At 35.5% G+C, this 20219-nt stretch overlaps 1 protein-coding gene across 2 annotated transcripts in view; it reads left to right on the top strand.

Annotated features, from left to right (window-relative positions):
• GABRB1 (gamma-aminobutyric acid type A receptor subunit beta1) overlaps window positions 1–19895 on the top strand; it is a 476966-nt gene extending 457071 nt beyond the window's left edge. Inside the window, exons 6-9 of one of the 2 annotated variants that reach the window (XM_044680798.1) lie at window positions 2064–2201; window positions 2318–2470; window positions 5552–5790; window positions 19548–19895. In XM_044680798.1, coding sequence (XP_044536733.1) covers window positions 2064–2201; window positions 2318–2470; window positions 5552–5790; window positions 19548–19895 — 878 coding nt within the window. Of the gene's footprint in view, window positions 1–2063; window positions 2202–2317; window positions 2471–5551; window positions 5797–19547 lie in introns of both variants that reach the window. The other variant, XM_044680797.1, reaches the window with a different exon arrangement.
• Window positions 19896–20219: the final 324 nt, after the last annotated feature.

The following is a 20219-nucleotide window of genomic DNA, read 5'->3' as shown; positions in this document are numbered from 1 at the left end:
GGACTGATACTTAGCATTAATTCTAAGACAGAAGGTAAGTTGTGTTGTTGGATTTTTGTAATGTTTCATGCAAGCATTTTTTTGGAGAACCATTTAAACTAGTACCAGCATACCTACCCCTGCTCATAGCCAGATAAGACATCTTTTAATCCACCTAACAGAAAGCACAAAAACAACTAAAAGACTCATAGTAGCCCAGAAACTGTTGACAGAATTCCCCTTCCTCCTCCAGTGAGTTGCCATCCTTCCCCAGAGCCTGGGCAATCCTCCTGTTGTCCCCTATAGCTTGGACTTTTATAGAAGGGTAACAAACTTATCATTATTCCAGAGGCAACCACCCATTATTTTGGTGAGTTCTTATTTCAACCCAGAGATCCATATGGGCATCCAGCTTCATAGGATTAAACTGAGGGTTTGAACATCCTTATCTTGTAGAGCAGAACAAACTTGTAGATGCTTCAAAGACAATCCAACCTGTACTGACTAAACTCAGAGTAATCATTCACTTCTGCAAATTGTAACTTCAACCTCTTGCTGTGTGTGTTTGTTAGGAGTAAGACAGGCGGAAGGTCCTCTGTGTGTGTGAGAAAGACAGACAGATGGACAGAAACAGATAGACATTTTCCAAGAGTTTGATGCTGTTCCTTTTCTCTCTTGAAGACTGAATCCTAGAACTCTTGAATTTAGCGCTGCTAGTGAAAGGCAAGCCTAAGATGACTAATGCTTCCTAGGAATTCTTTTATCCTTAGAATACTGGATTTCAGAAATCTAGAACCTGTGATCTAGAAGGGTAGCCTAAGACTAGCACTATCCAGAAACTCCTGATATTTTTCTGTAACAGGCTGAGATTAAGAAATTCTCACTTCTTGATATACTTATCCTGAAAACATATACAACTGTCTCCTAACTCTCTCACTACATATCCAGAGTTGGGTCCAAGTCCTCCAAGTCCTCAGAGTCCAGCAACTACACTATTAGTCCACATTGATAAGAATGTACAAAATTCCCGAATGCCTCTGCCCCAAGGCAGTCATTATTGAAGAGAAGTCAGTATAGGCTCTTCACCCCTTGCAATGTACTCTCAGTCCTACTACTCTTTCATTCTCTCTGGAGGAGGGTGGCAAAGAGGAGTAAAGAGCTGCCAACTCTGAAACTAACCCCCATTTTAGAGTCCCATCACAAAGAGGTAACCTTCCAGATCAAACCAAGCCAATAAGTATGTTCCCAACTGGATGACAGTAAGTTGCAAATGGGTCAAATGTTCATTTCTATAACCTTTTTTTTTTGATAGATCAAATCAAAGATTTACCCCTCTAAAAAATTTCATCGAGTTGATTAAGAAATTCTCCTGATGAACCTCCAGTCTTTAAACATTTTATATTACATTTTAAATACACTCATTCATTGTTTGGATGAGTTACTATCATGCCTGTTGTACATCATAGGTACTTAATATTCTTTGAATTGAATGGATATTTACCATATACTTACATTGTCAGTGGGAGTATAAGAAGGGAAAGAACTGTCCACAAACACTTAAACCTAAGCAGGAAGGCTGATTAATGAGCCCTCCTGAGATGAAAACCCAAAAGCAATCCTTTTAAAAATAATCTTAATTAGTTATTTTCTTATTGAATGATTCTTGTATGATTAGGATGTAAAAGTATGCCAGAAACTCATAGTTCGTAAGATTTTCATTCATATCTTAAGATATATTAAAACTGGATCTATATAGAAATTGGCATCCCATCTACCCTCCTCCTGTAACAAAAATAGGCTAGCAATTCAATAATAATATCTTGATTCTGAAATAGGAATAAAAAATATCTGGTTATTCATTGTAATTAATCATTTTCCTTTTTCTCCCCTTTTCATGACTTGAAGGCAAAGGAGAGACAGTCCAAATGAAATCTAACCTTCACCCAAAGGGACTCCATTTATACTTGGAATCTTTAGCATAACCTCTGAGAATAGTCCTAGTTTCAAGAGTGTTTTCCCCACATATGACTTTTAGACAATCTGGAATTTATCTCTAAATGATAATTTTGTGTTTCTTGTTTCAGATGGTTACACCACTGATGACATTGAGTTCTACTGGAATGGAGGAGAAAGCGCAGTATCGGGGGTTAACAATATTGAATTGCCTCAGTTTTCGATTGTGGATTACAAGATGGTGTCAAAGAAGGTGGAATTCACAACAGGTTAGACTATCACCACCAAAGGAATGCAAAAACAATGGGAGAGGAATGGGGAGTCAGGAAAAGGAAGGCTATGGCTCAAGACTGTTCATAAACTGGTTCTCTTTCCCTTATCCCAGGGGCATATCCACGGTTGTCACTGAGTTTTCGACTTAAAAGAAACATTGGTTACTTCATTTTGCAAACTTACATGCCTTCTACACTGATTACGATTCTGTCCTGGGTATCTTTTTGGATCAACTATGATGCATCTGCGGCCAGAGTTGCACTAGGTAATGTGTTTCCAAACTAGCAAAATTACTAATGGACTAAAAATGCTTTGAGTTTTAACTAACCAATCTATTGTAGCACGTGTAAGCACACAATCTTCTTACCATGAACTAAAATTACATGGCTCAAAATGAGTATTGAAAATTACACCAACTTCTAGTCTGGAAAAAAATAAAAATTAATTTTTAAAAATGACATGGCTAATCATGAAATCATGCTAGATAGTATACTGACTAGATAATAGTCAAATGCTTTTAAGATAAATTAATGTTCTGAAATATCCCACACAGAAATTAACTTTTTAAGGTTATACTTACCTGGCATCATTCTCAGAATAAATTGAAGGAAAAAAAAACAACCTCTTTTCTATTCAGATTAGCAAGTAGCATTTCAGCTTGGTAGTTTGAAAATTAATCTTTAGAAATTTTAACCAGAATTAAATTGTATTGGTTCCCATTTCCTTTAAGTGAAGATCATTATGTCAGGCTAAGACAAGGGCTATTCCTTAAATATGCTAATGACCTGTGATTATAAATTTGTAGAAAATGGTTTCCTCCTTGGGAAACAAAATCAGCATTTAATCATAGTATATCTGAGTACTGGGTTACTGGGTCACAGGATAAAGAAGGCATATTTTAAAATTTAAATGATTCCTTAGAAAATAAGAAAAGAGAAGGTATAAGACTGTCAGAGGTAGTCCTCACCTATCTTTGGCATACCAGGTTTCTTCTTGGGCCAAGCTCACTTATTAGTAATTCATCCACAGGTGCCAATACCAGTTCTTTGCGTAGGCTAGAATATGAGATTTCCTTTGAGGCGACTGAACAGATTTAGACAATGAACGTATCTTTTCTCACATAGACTATATGTCAACAAAGCTAATTAGTTTAAGTAGAGCTCAAGATCAGAGATCTTAGCCTCTGGGAGTACAAACTGAGACTGACTTTCTAACATCAGAGACAAAATATCTGAAATATAAATAGTTTGTGATGACAGAAAACTCATTTTCATTTGCTTTTGCTGCCTGTAGCCACACATAAGTTAGAGCTTGATACTTAAACAAATGAAAACTTAGTCTTAGAAATATATGTGAAAACAAAAATAAAATGAATTTTTCATAGAAATTGTTCTTTCATTTGATGAACATTATCCTTTGTTTGGTCTTTAATCATTTTGTATTTGTACACATGTATTATATGCAATTATTCTCTTCAAAAAAGCAAGGAAATCAAGTATAAAAATACTTCACATATACTTATCAGCTCATCATATTCAAAATCAGCTCTCTGTAACATTTTATCTCTTTTTATTATTTCTACTGTAATAAATGTTGACCAAATCACAAAATCAGTTATTTCTTTGCTTTCGAGAAAGAAAAAGCCAAAACTATCTTTTTTCTTTCCTACATTCACATCACTGCCTTTTTTGAATTCTTTTAAAACCAACTTTCTTTTGTATTTAAGTTTTCTAGATTCCATTACTTGAGAAGACCTCCAATTAATTTTTTTCTATTTTCCATTTTTCTGCCTCCACTCTTATTAAATGTATTTTTTAAAATTTCCTTTCTCTTATATGTAACCTTTGTGATACTTTGTGTCCTGCTATCACAATCTAATCAGTCTAGAAGTCCAATTCCCTCTCCACCTTCACTTCTCAAGTCTCCTGATCATTATCACAAAATATCCAATATGCACTCACATAAACAGTGTATGATTTAGACCAGGACCATATTTAACAAGATAAGTTGGAAGTTCCTGACTTGAAAGAAGTCTATAGTCCTGTGATACCTCGCTTCAAACGTGGTTTTTATTTTTTTAATTTAAATATTTTATTTTTTAGAAAAATTTTCCATGGTTACATGATTCATGTTTTTACTTTCCCCTTCACACCCCCTTCAGTCTCCCCCATATCCAATCAAACGCTGTTCTTTTAGAAGTTATTTATGTGCCTCTACAATTAGGCTCTAGAAACAAGTGATTAGAGGTAAGATTGCAAAATGCTAGCAACAAAATATTAAATATTCAGAAAATAATGCTAAAACCAACAACTTTGTATAATTTACCAAGATTTTCCCACTTCTCCAAAATAATTACAACAATAGTACATTAAGATCTAATGTTGAATTTATTGAAACAAACAGCTCTATTAGCCTGTGGAAAATTATATCTTTGGCTTTGGAGCAGGAATTCTTATTCTTTTTTGTATATGTCATAGGCTGCTCCTTTGCCAGTCTAATAAAGCCTATGGATCTCTTCTCAAAGTATCTTTAAACACAATAATAAAATGCATTGGAGGACAAAAGAAACAAATTATATTGAAATGTAGTATAAATATGTATATGTATATATATATTCATTTGTTTAATTCATGGATGATAGTTTAAGAACTTCCACCTTATAGAGATGAAATAAATGCGATCAATGTAATTTATGAAGTATTCAAATATGGAATTGGGGGTACAAATTTTTACCCTTATAAACTCACCTTTCTTCTGAAGACATAGCATTAAGTAATTTAATCTTAGAAATATACAATATTTGGGAACGGATCCTATTTTGGGCTTTGAGAAAAGCGTACAAGCAAATTTTAAGAAATAAAGACATCTCAGTAGTAAAAATTTTAAAAAGAGCCTCTCCCTTAGAATGCTTCCAATCTGTAGGAAGTGAACAGAATGGTTTCCTTTCCATGCTATGGCTTGGGGTAGGAGGATGGAGGGAAGGAGGAAGATACTGAATGGAAAGAAGACTAGAAAAGGGGAAAGGAAGAAAACAAGAAAAAATCAAATGTGTGGTTTTATGCATCAAATAACATTCTGACTTGTGATCCCATTTTCTTTGTGTTTTACTTGGTAGCAAATATTCTGTCAACATTCCACAAATATCAGCTAATAGTTTTAGTTGTCTTGAAGGAGTTAAAACTATGGAGGCTGCAACTTGGCCATTAAAATATTTGTCAAAAGACTGGTCCTACTTAAGCCATTATTCTGAGAGAGTAGCCCTAGCATAGAACGGTCAACCTACTCCATCCAAAATCACCTCTTGTCCACGCTGCCTTGGATAAAGTCTGACCTTTGTGTTTTGCAGGAATCACCACGGTGCTGACCATGACCACCATCAGCACTCACCTCAGGGAGACTCTGCCAAAGATCCCCTATGTCAAAGCGATTGATATCTACCTGATGGGCTGCTTCGTGTTTGTGTTCTTGGCACTGCTCGAATATGCCTTTGTAAATTATATATTCTTCGGGAGAGGACCTCAGAAAAAGGGAGCTGGGAAAACTGACCAAGGGGCTAATGAGAAGAACAAACTGGAGATGAACAAAGTCCAGGTAGTTTAACGAGCATTAACAATGGGACGTTTGCCTCATTTTCTTCTTGGGAAAAATATACTCAGGGATAGCCCAAGCTTGCCTTTAGTTTCTTCTTCCATAGAATCCAGTAATCTATTAAAGAATTACTTGCTTAATCTGAAATTACGTTTAGCAATGTGATTTTCTAAGATCCAACGTGGGTGGACTCCCTGCCTAATATCCAGGTTTATGTGTGGTGGGTTCTATTATAGAAGGATGCTCCTTCTCTTTCCTTATTTCCTTATTTCCTTATAACAGTTCATATACAGAGTGTAGATTCTGTACCAGAGAAGAGATGAGAAGTCAGAAGTTAATACCTTTGTCTATTAAAAAAAATAGGGCTAAAACTATTCTAATAAATGAGGTATTAGATGTAAACCCACTTCAAATTCTTAGAAAGAATAATGTTCTACAAATTCAAAGTATATTACCATTTTTGCTTTCACTACTTGGACCTCAGTGAGGGCAACTATTGATCCATTTGTTCTTCTAAGACATGTGCCTATTTTAGTCTCTGTGGGTTTGACTTCTGTACCACATTTCTTTGAAATCCGTTAAAATACAGAAAAAATGCTTGTTTGAAAAATGCTACTAGCTTCCATTTTATTTCAAGGTGGTAGACTGAATCACAAATCAAAATAAAAACATATCTTCATACTCCTTAGTGGTCTACCAAATCAGAAAATGTATTTCACACTGAAGAGAACTTGTTGGCAATCCATGTTCTTCTTTTTTTTATGTCCACAAGGAAATTGTTTTTTGTTGTGTTTTTACTTTCATCAAGTTTAATCTGACACACATTTATTAAATGCCCTCTATGTGCTAACCAGTGGTTCCCAAACTTTTTTGGCCTACTGCCCCCTTTCTAGAAAAAATATTACTTAGCCCCCTGGAAATTTTTTTTTAATTTTAATAGCAATTAATAGGAAAGATAAATGCACCTGTGGCCATCACCCTTCCCCTAGATCGCTGCAGCACCCACCAAGGGGCGGTGGCACCCACTTTGGGAATCACTGTGCTAGACAGAGGAGGTACAAACATAAAATAGTCCATGACCTCTCAGATCTTGCATTCTAATTGAGTGGGGGGAGGGATGGAATGGAATATACTTTTAAAGATAAGTAAATGCTAAATATATATCAAGTAAATAAAAAAGTAATTTTGATCCAAGGAGGCACTAATACCTGGGAAGATCAGGAAAGACCTTCTTCAGGATGTAGCCCTTGAGCTGATTTTAGAAGAGATCTAGTGATTCCAAGAAGCTGAGGTGAGGAAGGGTGTCTATCAGATATACAAAGGCACAGAGGTAGGAAATGAGATATTATAAATGAGGAATAACATGGAGACCACCTTGGCTAAGCCAAAATATGTATGAAAGTGTGTAGGTTAAAATAAGTCTGGAAGGATAGATTGGAGCCAGATCAGCAAAGACTTTAAATGTCAAAAAGAGGAATTTGGCAGGGGCTTTGTTTGTTTTTATGTTAGAAGCAACAGGAGGCTACTAGAGCTTCCTGAGCAAGTGAGTGACTTTATGTGATTGTGCTTTACAGGTACCATTTTGGAAGCTCCATTGATGATGAATTAGAATGAAGGAAAGGATAGAAGCAGGGAGGCCAATTAGAAAGATATTACACTACATCCCCTAGCTGCCCCTGTTTTATTTGAAGATAACAATATTACCCAAATTAAGTATTCTCTTCTCAAGTCTAACCATGCCCAGTTCCTTCCAACAATCTCCATATGGCACAGAATCGAGTCCCTTTACCATCCTTGTTGTCTTCCTCTGGACACCATCTTGTCAGCTTCTTTCTTAAAATGGGATTCATTCTAATGGAGTCATTTCAGTCATGTTCAACTCTTTGTGACCCATTTGGGGTTTTCTTGGCAAAGATACTGGAGTGGTTCACCATTCCTTCCTCCAGTTCATTTTACAAATGAGGAAACAAGATTAAGTGACTTGCCCAGGATCACAAAACTAATAAGTGTCTGAGGCCAGACTTGAACTCCTGAAGATGAGTCTTCCTGACATCAGGCCCTGATCTTGATCCACTGGACTACCAGCTGCCTTGAACTAAAAACAATACTATAGAAATACTAGTAGATCAGAGCAGAGTAGAATATATTATCACCTCCCGCCTCCTAAATAATGGGCTTCTTTGGTCCCAATCTAGAATATGACTCTCATAACATACTGTTGAGCTCACAGTCCCACCCCTCCCCAATTTCATTCAAATAAACAACTTGATAGTCATGATTCCCCCACATTGTACTTCTGAATTTTTTTAATTCAGAGGTAATAAGTTACATTTATATTTTTTATTTTGTCCAATTCAGTCCAACAGTTTAGCCTGTCAAGATCCTTCTTAGTTTTTATTATTTCATCTGTGTTATTCCTCTTAACTTTTTTACAAATTTGCACATTTGATAGGCATACTATATAGGAGGTAGCTAAGTGGCACAACAGAGAGAATGTTTGATCTAGAATCTCCAAGTCCTGAGTTCAAATTTGGCTTCTGATACTTGCTAGCTGTGTGATCCTGGTCAAAACATTTATCTTCTGTCTACCTCAATTTCCTCAACTGTAAGTGGAGATAATAACAGCACCAACCTCCCAGGGTTGTTGTGAGAATTGAATGAGATAATTTTTCCAAATACTTATCATAATGCTTGGTACACAAAAGGAAATTAATAAATGCTTATTCCCTCCTGCTTCCCATATATGACTTTATCCAATTTATTAATAAAAATATTTAAATATATATCTAGGGACCTAGACTCTGAGCTTTCTAAGGTGACAGCAAGCTACTAATGATTATTCTTTGGGTCTGACCATTCAATCAGTTCCAAATCCACCTGACCATACTATTTTCTAGCCTATGTGTTTTCATCTTTTCCTTACAAATATTGAAACTTTGTCAAAAGTTTTGCTAAAATCTTGGCAAAATGTATCCAGAGTATTTCTTTACCTACCAGTCTCATAACCATATCAGAAAATGAAATAAAGTCCGTCTTTTGGGAGTTATTCCCTATGAAGCCTTGCTTGCTCTTCATTATCAAGTACTTCTTTTTCTAGATGTTCATCCCTTTCATAATGTTATGGATTTTTACCAGGAATCATAAAATACCATTGATGAATTCTTCAAGTCCCTGAGTTCAGCCAGAGATCCATCAATGAAAAAGACTATTAGATTGGCTCCCCCAAAGGGTTAATGCTACCCCCAAACACTGTATCTCTTACCCAGATGGCCACAGCAAATTCTGCATCCCTCTCCCAATCTCTGGTTTATTACAGAATTCTTGGCACCCTCCAGCTGGCCTCTAACAATTTTTGAGCAAAGTGTCTTGGACAGGAATTTAAGCATCCAGATCAAGGAAACCTATCCAGAAACTTCTGTGTGAACCATCACATCTGCCTGCACATATAGGATGTGATCCTATCAGCTCCAGCTTCAGATTTTACTAAATCCATTTTCTTTCTACTGCCACTTTTTTCACTTCTTAATTAGAAAATAGAGTTGCAGGAATCATTGTGGACTTTTTAATGCATCCTAAATGTATATTTCTCCTGTCACCTACTTTCAAAATATCAGGGTAACCTTGACAAGTGTGATTTATTCAATGGAAGTCCTCTCCCCTAATATTATTTAAAGAACCTATTCCATAATTACATGTACTTATGAGGTAGCATACTATTTACTGTAGAAAGTCATTTCCCTCCCAGCACAATGGAAATAGGCTGGGACTATTGAGGCAAGAATCAAAAGAGAAGAGTAACAATTTCTGGAAAGTACTTCTCCTGATCATGAAATAATTGCTCCTGAATTTAGAAGAATGATCAATATACTTGAAATTGATGTGGTCACCACAATGTCATCCATAGAAAGAAGCCTCTAGAGCAGTGATTCCCAAAGTGGGCACTACTGCCCCCTGGTGGGTGCTGCAGCAATCCAGGGAAGCAGTGATGGCCAGAGGTGCATTTATCTTTCCTATTAATTGCTATTAAAATTTTTAAAAATTAATTTCCAGGGGGCTAAGTAGTATTTTTTCTGGAAAGGGGGCGGTAGGCCAAAAAAGTTTGGGAACCACTGCTCTAGAGAATCCCATAATCTATGGGGAAAAACTTTGCTCTCTGTGGTACACCATTCATGAGAGTAGTGAATACCTTTGTTAAGCATATATCACTGTTTTGTTCCATGCTTAATGCCAATAATGAGATTATTGACAAATTATTTCTGTGGTTTCATTTTTCAAGGAATCTTGTATAATCTTAATATACCCATTGTGGTACCTTGTTAGAGCAGAATCATTAAGCTGTATTTAACTCTCCAAATTAATTATTTTTGGAATAATAAATGCACAAGAATCTTATCTATTCAGGTAGTTTTGTGACTGAAGATGTGGTCTACCACCTAAAATTTTCTGCAAAAGACCATCTCTTCTCTGCATATATTTCCAAGAAAAGAGATACTCTTAACATGTTTCTAGGTCACTTTCATTGAGGTTGTCTTGAGTTGTTGAACTAAATATATGGGTCTAGATTCACTGAAGTATTCCTGATTGCCTTTATTTGTAAGTAAAATGTCTGCATTTTCTGACCATTTATTATCTTTCTTCCTTGTGATATATTGAAAATTATAAATAATGTTGCTTAAAAATAGCAAAAGAGTAGAAAAAATACAATTGAACCAAAACCAAAACCAAAAACTTGGTGTGATACCCAATTAAACCATATCATCCCAAGAACATTTATAGATTGAAATGGAAAGAATATAACAAATAGAAGGAAAATAAGAGGTTGGACATCATTTCTATAGAAAACAATTCTCATCATGAATGATGGTGCAACCAATTTGGACTCTTACTACATCAAAACCAGATAAATCACAGAATTCTAGAGATGCTCATCCAAGAAAAATTCATAAAGGTTTCAAGACCTTGAACAAGCAAGAACTCATTATTTCCTAAGTCATCACATTCCACTGAGCTTGGAAAATTCTAATTGTTGATAAGGTTTTTTTCTAATGTTAAGCCTAAGTTTTGTGTTTTTCTACTTCCTCCCAATGTTCCTGGTTCAAGATAGGGCTAAGGAGAAAAAAATTTACTCTTACTCCAGATGTGTATCAGTAAGAGCAGACCAAGTTCACACAGAAGTAATCCATGCAATTAAATATTTTTTGTTTAATGTTTTGTAAAAAGAGCTTCCAACATTTTTTTCAGTAATTTTGAATTCTGAATTCTCTCCCTTCCTCTCTTCCCCCCACCCTACCCCCATTCTGCCCCCCACTGAGATGGTAAGTAATCTAATATAAATTTTACATGTACAATCATGTAAGACACTTTTATTACAAAAAAATTAAGAGAGAAAGTGAAAAAAGTTTGCTTTGGTCTGGGTTCTGACTCCATCATTTCTCTCTCTGGAAGCAAAAAAAAAAATTTTATCATGGATCCTTTGGGGTTGTTTTGGATCCTTATGCTGCCAAGAATAGCCAAGTTATTCACAGTTGTTTGTTGTACAGTATTGCTGTCACTGTGTACAACAGTTTTCCTGGTTCTGCTTACTTTACTTTGCATCAGTTCCTATAAATCTTTCCAGGTTTTTCTGAGCTCCTCCTGCTCATCATTTCTTACAGCACTCAGAGTATTCCACTACAATCATACACTATGAAATAATCTTTGGGTATCCCTTCACTTTCCAACTATTTGCCCCCACAAAAAGAAGTGCTTTAAATATTTGTAGACATATAAGTACTCCCCACCCCAGTCTTTTAAAAAAAAATCTCTTTGGGATACAAATCTAGTTAAGGTATCACTGGATCAAAGGATATGTACTATTTTACAACCCTATAGGCATATGTCCAAATTGCTCTGGAGAATGGTTGAATCAAGTTCACAGTTCCCCCATCAGTGCATTTGTTCTCAATTTTCCTACATCCTTTCAAAATTTTGTCATTTTTCTTTTCTACCATAATAGCCAATCTGAGAGGTGTGGGGTGGTACCTCAGAGTTGTTTTAATTTGCATTTCTCTAATTAATAGTGATTTAGCTCATTTTGTCTCATGACTATACGAGTTTTAATTACTTTTTCTGAGAACTTCCTGTTCATATCCTTTGACCATATATCATTTGGGGAATGACTTGTATTCCTATACATTTGACTCATCTCTCTATGTGTTTGAAAAAGGAGGCCTTTTATCAGGGAGACTTGTTGCAAAAAAAAAATTCTCCATTATGATTACTATATTTTACCTTCTGTTCTATCCCCTCTTTTCTCTCTTCTTTCATTCTGTCTATCCTTAAATGTGTTAATCTTCTGACTAACACATCCCCTAATTTGCCCTCTTCTGTCAGCAACCCTGCTTTCTCTTATCCCCATCCTCCTCCCCACTTAACTTTAGAGTAAGATAGCTTTCTCTCCCTGATTGATTGTGTATGTTCTTCCCTCTTTGAGCCAATTCCAACGAGAGTAAAATTCACATGTTCCCCCTCCCAATTCCCCTATCTTCTCCTCCACTGTAAAAGCTCTTTCATGCCTCTTTTTCATAATAATTTATCTCATTCCATTTTTCCCTTCCCGTTCTCCCAATTCATTACTCCTTCTTATGCCTTAATTTTATTTTTTTAGATATCATCCCACCATATTCTACTCACACCCTTGCCCTCTGACCATGTATACTCCTAACTGATCTTATAATGACAAAAGTTCTTAGGAGTAACAAGAATCATTTTCCCACATACGTATGTAAACAGTTTGACCTTATTGAATGTCTTTTGATTTCTCTTTCCTGTTCACCTTTTTATACTTCTCTTGAAACTTGTAGTTGAGAGTCAAATTTTCTTTTTAGCTCTGGTCTTTTCATCAGGATTATTTGAAAGTCCTCTATTTCATTGAATACCCATTTCCCCTCTGAAGATTATGCTCAGTTTTGCTGGATAAGTGGTTCTTGGTTGAAGTTATAGCTCCTTTATCTTCTGGAATATCATATTCCAAGCCTCCAATCCTTTAATGTAGAAGTTGCTAAACCTTGTGTTATCCTGCCTGAGACTCCACAATATTTGAAATGTTTCTTTTTGGCTGATTGCAATACTTTCTCCTTGACCTGAGAGTTCTGGAATTTGACTATCATGTTCATGGGAGTTATCTTGCTTTGGAATTTTTTTCAGAAGGGAATTGGTGGATTCTTTTGATTTTTATTTTACCTTCTGGTTTGAAAATATCAGGTCAGTTTTCCTTGATAGTTTTGTGAAAGATGATGTCTTAGTTGTTTTTTTGATCATGGCTTTCAAGTAATCCAATAATTCTTAAATTGCCTCTCCAGGATTTCTTTTCCAGGCCAGTTGTTTTTCTTATGAAAAACATTTCACATTTTCTTCTTCTTTCTTTCTTCTTCTTCATTCTTCTTTATTTCATTTTTTCTTTCTTCCTTTCTTTCCTCCTCCTCCTCCTCCCTCTTTTTCTTTAAAAGACCTGTTGCCACAGTGGGTCCTGCCTTGGCATAATGGATATTTGTGCTGACTTTCTAAGTTGTTTGGGGCCAAAAAAAATTTCACCCCATTTTCTGTGTATTATGATGCTCTAGAATTTATTTTGAGGCATTATATCATAGTTGTTTGGAGGGTAATTTGCTAGAAATCAGGTAGGTCTATTTGTCTTCTCTGCTCACTTGGTACTGCCCACTAAATTCACATTCAATAAGATCTTTAAATATGGAAGGACCAATTTTTATGATATCTCAAAGTATATATTAGATATACTTAAACAAAATGTTCATAACCATATCACCTGTTTATAATAAAACTTGGTTTATAGTAGGTGGGATTTCATAGTATGTGGAGCTAAGGATCTTTTGCTTCCAGATTCATTGCAGTTGGGTATAAGAGCATACAAGTTGGATACAAGGGTAAACAGACAAACCTTATAGGCAATCAGGCATCATGATGCACTGTTGGTGGAGCTGTGAATTGGTCTAGCATTCAAGGGTATCTTTTGGAAGTGTGCCTCAAAAGTAACTAAGCTCTGCATACCCTATGACCCAGCTATTCTGCTACTAATCCTATGCACCAAAGTTATTAAAGAAAGAAGAAAAGGACCTATACATATAAAAACATATTTATAGCAGCTCTTTTCATAGTAGCCAGAATTTGGAAAATAGGGAGTGTCCTCCTATTGAAGAATGGCTAAGTAAATTATGGTATGTTACTATAATGGAAGTTTGCTATAAGTACTGCCAAAATAAACAATAGCAGCAGAAACTAGGAAACCCTCTTTGAATAATGGAGATCAAAGTAATCAGAACTAAGACAACAATTTATACAATGACAACCACATTAGAGAGAAAAACAAGTTTGAAAAACTGTAGAACTCAGAGCAATGCCATGATAAATCACAAGTCTAAGAGAAAAAAAAATAAAATATACCACCCACCTCCTGCCAGAAAAGTGATGAACTTAAAATGCAGAGAGAAAAACATTTTTTCAGTCATGGATAGTAAGGGAATGTGTTATGTTGAACTTATGCATGCTTATGAGAGTTTTATCTTTCCAGGATTGTTGTTGTACATTTAGGGGGAGGGTATGTGAGAACAGATTACAAATGCTTGCCATTGTTTTAATTATAAAAAAAATTACTTTTTCACTAAAAGTACCATTCTTCTCATAATCAGAGATGATACAAAGGACTTGGACTTGAAAACAAACCTGGACATGAGGCTGCCTCTGATATCCACTAGCCTTAAGACCATGAAGAAGTCACATAACTTTTCTAGTCCTTCGTTTCCCCATCTCTAAAGTGAATATAATACTTTCCCTACCTGTTATGAATAAATTCTTTCAGTGGAAGACATCGAAGCAAAACTAGGTCATATTTATGTAACACTTTCAGATTTGAAAAACACTTTTACATACATTATCTCATTTGGTCCTCACAACTGTTCTCTGGGATAAATGCAATTATTATCTTCATTTTACATATGAGGAAACTGAGGCTCATAATGCCCCTAGGATCACACAGGTAGTAAATACATGAAACAGAGTAGAACCCAAGTCTTCCTATTCCAAATACAACAATATAGCTACTGCCCCTGCTGCCTGCAAAACTGAAAAATACTTCAAAACTGCCTACTGTTATTAATTAGCTTATTAGTATTAGTTAGTTATTAGTGTTAGCTATTTAAGGCTTCTACTTTTTCCTGCTCTTTTTTTCAAAAATCAGAGTTAGATGATGTAAAATCATTTAGATAATTTAGATTCATCGATACAGTTGTCTCATATGAAGGAGTTATATACAGAATCTCTATCCTGAATTGTACTTTAAAATGCTACCCTTCGTTGACTTAAATGTAGCAGAAAAAAAAGTATTGGATTCTTTTTCCTTCAGTGTAAAGGTTGACTGATCCCTGTATTGCTCTATAGACCTTGTAAACAGTTTAATATAAATGGCTTCTGTGCCCTAGTCATAACCTCGAGCATCTCCGAGTGTTTTGTCTTGTTGCCTCTGCTCATGGAATGGCACTGCTCATTTATTACACACATGGTCTTCTGTGAGCCTTTTCTGGGCAGTCGTGTCAGGGGACAGCCTCACTAAGGTTACAGAAACGTGTGCTTTGTTGTGATTTATGGTTGAAGCAGCTGCACTGAGGCTTTTTAAATGAGCTTGTGAGGCACTGCAGATGTTGAAGCCAGGTGTGAGGAATGCTTTACCCTCCAAGGTGATAAAGACTATAGATAAATAAAACTCTCAGATATCTTTGGAAACTTGGAATGCTGTTGAGAATTTTGACAGAGACTTTTCAGAATACAACATGCCTTTCAAAAACTGGGTATCTGGGATATTTGTTTACTTAAAAAGGGATATATAGAAAAAACATCTATATATAAATATAATTTAAGAGAACAGGTAAATATCCGTCCAGTTGAAAATTAATATTCCTATCTGGGAATTGCCACAAAATGCTCACTCAGATTCAGAGAAGTGTTTAAGAACACTCCAGGCCATCTAGGTAATTGTGATGAAAGGAACAAAAACAGCCTCCAATAGAAGACTTTTGGAACTTATCAGTAGTCAATTATACCACCAACAGCCAAAGAAATGAGATTCTTTTTTCCTTTACACCAGAGATTCTTAATAAGCTTATGTGTCACAGATCCCTAATGAAGGGTTGTGGACTCCTCAGAATAATGTTTTCTCTTTTTTCAAAAGTATTTTATTTTTCCCAATTACTATTAAAAAACATCATTTTATAAGATTTTGAGTTCCAAATAATTATCCTTTCTCCTTCCCTGAAACACTAAACAATTTTATATGAGCTATGCACATGTGATCATGCATTTCCAAATTGGTTATGTTGTGGAAGAAGACATATAAAAAAGTCCTCAAGGAAAATAATGTGGAAAATAGTATGCTTCAATATATATTCAGACTCTATTAATTCTTTCTCTGGAGATATGTAGCATTTTTCATCATGAGTCTTTTGGAGTTATCTTGGATCATTGTATTGCTGAGAAAAGCTAAGTCATGTTCTCCTGGTTTTGCTCATTTCACTAGGCATCAATTTATGTAAGTCTTTCCAGGTTTTTCTGAAATTATCCTGCTTGTCAGTTCTTATAGCACAATAGTAGTTTATTACAATATTTATTACAACTTGTTCAATCATCCCTCAACTGATGGACATACTCTCAATCTCCAAATCTTTTCTACCACAAAAGGAGCTACTATAAATATTTTTGTAAAAATAAATCCTTCCCCCTTTTTTTTATCTTTTTGGGATATAGTCTTAGTAGTGATCAAAGGGTATATGTAGTTTTATAGCCCTTTGGTTATAATTCCAAATAGCTCTCCAGAATGTTTAAATCGGTTCACAATTCCACCAGCAGTGCAATAGTGTCCCAATTTTTGCATATTCCCTCAGTTATTTTCCTTTTCTGTAATATTATACCAATATATCTGCTAGGTATGAGGTAGTACATCAGAATTGTTTTCATTTGTATTTCTCTAATCAATAATGATTTAGTACATTTTTTCATATGTTTATAGCTAATGTTGATTTATTCATATGAAAACTGCTTGTTCATACCCTTTGACCATTTATCAATTGGGGAATGTCTTGTATTCTTATACATTTAACTCAGTCTTCTATATATTTGAAAAATGAGGACCTTATAAGAGATATTTGCTATAATATTTTCCAGTTTTCTGCTTTACTTCTAGTTTTGGTTGCATTTTTTTGTTTGTGCAAAACCTTTTTAATTTAGTATAATCAAAATTATATGTTTTACATCCCATAATGTTCTTTCTTGTTTGGTAATAAAGTCTTCCTTTATCCATATTATCCATAGCTCTAATAGGTAAATTCTTCCATGATCCTCTAATTTGCTTTTGGTATCACTTTTTATGTCTCAACCATGTACCCATTTTGACCTTATCTTAGTATGCTGAGTGAGATATTGGTCTGCCAATTGTCCAGAATAATGTTTTCAAATGCAAAAAACAAAATGACATAGGATTATGAAGGAAACTAATTGTACTGAAATAGAATCATCCTTACATAGAGAGATGTGTATATAATATCTCTCTAGATAGATAAGTTAAGAATTTTTAAAGTTCCTAGATCCCACTTTAAAAACTCCTGCTTTAAACCATTACCTCTTTCATATACTTGCCCTCTTTGGTGAGGCAGCTAAATAAAAACAGTCAGAAAACTAGTTAGAATAGAATATTTAATTTCACTTACTACTAAGAAAGTAATTTCAAAGTGCTAGCTATGTAGATATAGGAAATATATGGGTAGCTTTGTTTATCACAAAGTCCAATTGGCATGACAACTCATGAATATGACTTTTGCTTTGAATTCTCCTGTTTCATCTCCCTCCATCACGAGATATTCCTCTCAGTTTTTGATGAAGCTTACTTCCTTCTGGTTGTTTCCTCAGAAGCAACTCATATTAGAATAAAAGCTCTCTGATGGCAGGGATCATGTTTTTAACTTTGTTTCCCTAGAGTTTAGCATAATAGTTCATGGCACACAGCAGGTGCTTAATAAATGCTTGTTGACTAAGTGACAGATTTTATGACCACCTTCTTTACTTTTATCTTTTGCTTTTTTTTCTTCCACCTGTTTTATTTGCCTTCTGTCTTTGATTTCAGCAAGTCAACCTTACTTAGAGACTCAGATGTTTAAAAAAAGTTTCTGAGCATTCTGGAAAATAATTTGGTACTATGTTCTAAAAGCAATTAAACTGGGTATCATCACTGACCTAATGAGAGCATTAGCATGTTCCAAAAAGAGAAAAGGAAGCCTACACACAAAAATATTAATAGCAGTTCTTTTAGTCATGGTAAAGAATTACAAACTGAGGGGATGCCCAACAGCTAAGAAACAGCTAGGCATGTTATGGTACCTGAATGCAATGGACTACTATTGTTCCATAAGAAATGATGAAGGGAATCATTTCAGAGGAACCTGGGAAGGTTTGTATAAACTGACGCAAAGTAAAGTGAGCAAGAACAATTTCTATAATAACAATATTATAAAGACAAACAGCTTTGAAAGATTTGTGAACCAACCCCAGCTCCAGAGGACTCAAGATATAATTGCTACCCATCTCCAGTTAGAGAGAGGTAATGGTCTCAGAGTTCAGACTGAGGTATGTGGATTTTAAAATCAATATTCAATATCTCTAAAGTATGATATTTATAGAGATTTATTAATATTTATCTAGAGAGCTAGAGAACACAGGGAACATTCCCCACTCAATTCATGTGGAAGAGAGCTAGACTGGAGTTACCCAAAACTTCTATACAATCACGCAAAAGACGCAGGTAAACAGAAAGGAAAAGGAATTATGGGTAACAGGGAAAGGAAATTTGGGTAATGTAGTTTTAGGAATTCAAGATTTTCCAACTATACAGATAGATAGATAGATAGATAGATAGATAGATAGATTGATAGATTTAGTTAAAGATTTAGTCATGTTTATATTTATATATGTGTGTATACATACACATGCAGAGTCATACACATGCAATATACCTATTTTGGCTCACACACACACACACACACATATATATATATATTTGGACATGACTAATGCAGGAATTCGTTTTGCTTATCTATCATGTTTGTAACGAGTATTATTAATTTATTTATTTTTTCTTTCTCAAGGGTGGAGGAGAGAGAGGTAGGAAGGAGAGATTTCAGAGATGACAATAAAATAAAATTGATTTTTTTTTCAAAACGATTCATTAAAAAAAAAGTTGCGGAGACTTTCTTAGAATATCAAATTCATTTGCCCACGTTAACTCCAGTGATTTAGAGAACTCTGTAACAACAGTCACCTCTATCCTCTTGAAACAAAGCGCATTGTTTATCCTTAAGCTATCCCATCAACCCAAGGACCCACCTGCGGACAAATGCCGTCCACATTAGCGGAACCTTTCAGAAATGGGCGGGGAGGGGAGAGGAGGGGGTACTACCGAGGAACAGAAATGTAAGGGCTTGGAGGTAAGAGAACTATCCAGAGCTCATAGTGGAGGACAGCTGGGGAGGGCAGTCAGAAAACAACTTAGACCTGCCACAGAAGCATCTCCTCAGGGAGAGACCCGTGGCTCATCACTGAGACCAGTATGCATGTGAGTCAATAACCAGTCATCAACCAAAACGACAGGCGAGAGAGCCTTTTCCTCTTCATGAATCCGGGGCTAAAATGCATCTAAAGCTCTTTGTCCCTTTTTCCAGGTTGACGCTCACGGCAACATTCTTCTTAGCACCCTCGAAATCAGGAACGAAGCCAGTGGTTCCGAAGTGCTTACAAGTGCTAGTGACCCCAAAGCTACCATGTATTCCTATGACAGTGCAAGCATACAGTACCGGAGACCCCCCACCAGCAGAGAGATCTATGGCCGAAGTGCGTTGGATCGCCACGCCATGCACAATAAGGGGCGTATCCGGAGAAGGGCATCACAACTTAAGGTCAAGATCCCGGATTTGACTGATGTGAATTCTATAGACAAGTGGTCAAGAATGTTTTTTCCAGTCACTTTTTCTCTTTTTAATGTTGTCTATTGGCTTTACTATGTGCACTAAATTCTATAATGATATCTGAATTTAGACCATTTTCCTCCTCTATTGTTTTGCTTATCTCACAGGTCCCTAGCAGTTACACTGCTATATTTTTAAGGTAAGATATTCAGCCATCCCCTTGGTTTTAGCTCCTACATACCAGTTTTATTACTGTGCCATGTTTACTTCAAATGAGAACAGAATTTTTCCCCCTAGTACATTTCAGCCCAGATTATTAGCTCTTTGGGAGCAGCTTTAAAACAATCACTATCACCATGTTTACAAAAAAAAAAAAAAAAATGAAAACAACAGAGAGATCTAGGGTAACTTTTCCTAATATCTCTCAAT

The sequence above is a fragment of the Gracilinanus agilis genome, chromosome 6, assembly GCF_016433145.1.
Source record: "Gracilinanus agilis isolate LMUSP501 chromosome 6, AgileGrace, whole genome shotgun sequence".
Taxonomy (NCBI): Eukaryota; Metazoa; Chordata; class Mammalia; order Didelphimorphia; family Didelphidae; genus Gracilinanus; species Gracilinanus agilis.
This window is presented reverse-complemented; position numbering and strand designations above follow the sequence as displayed.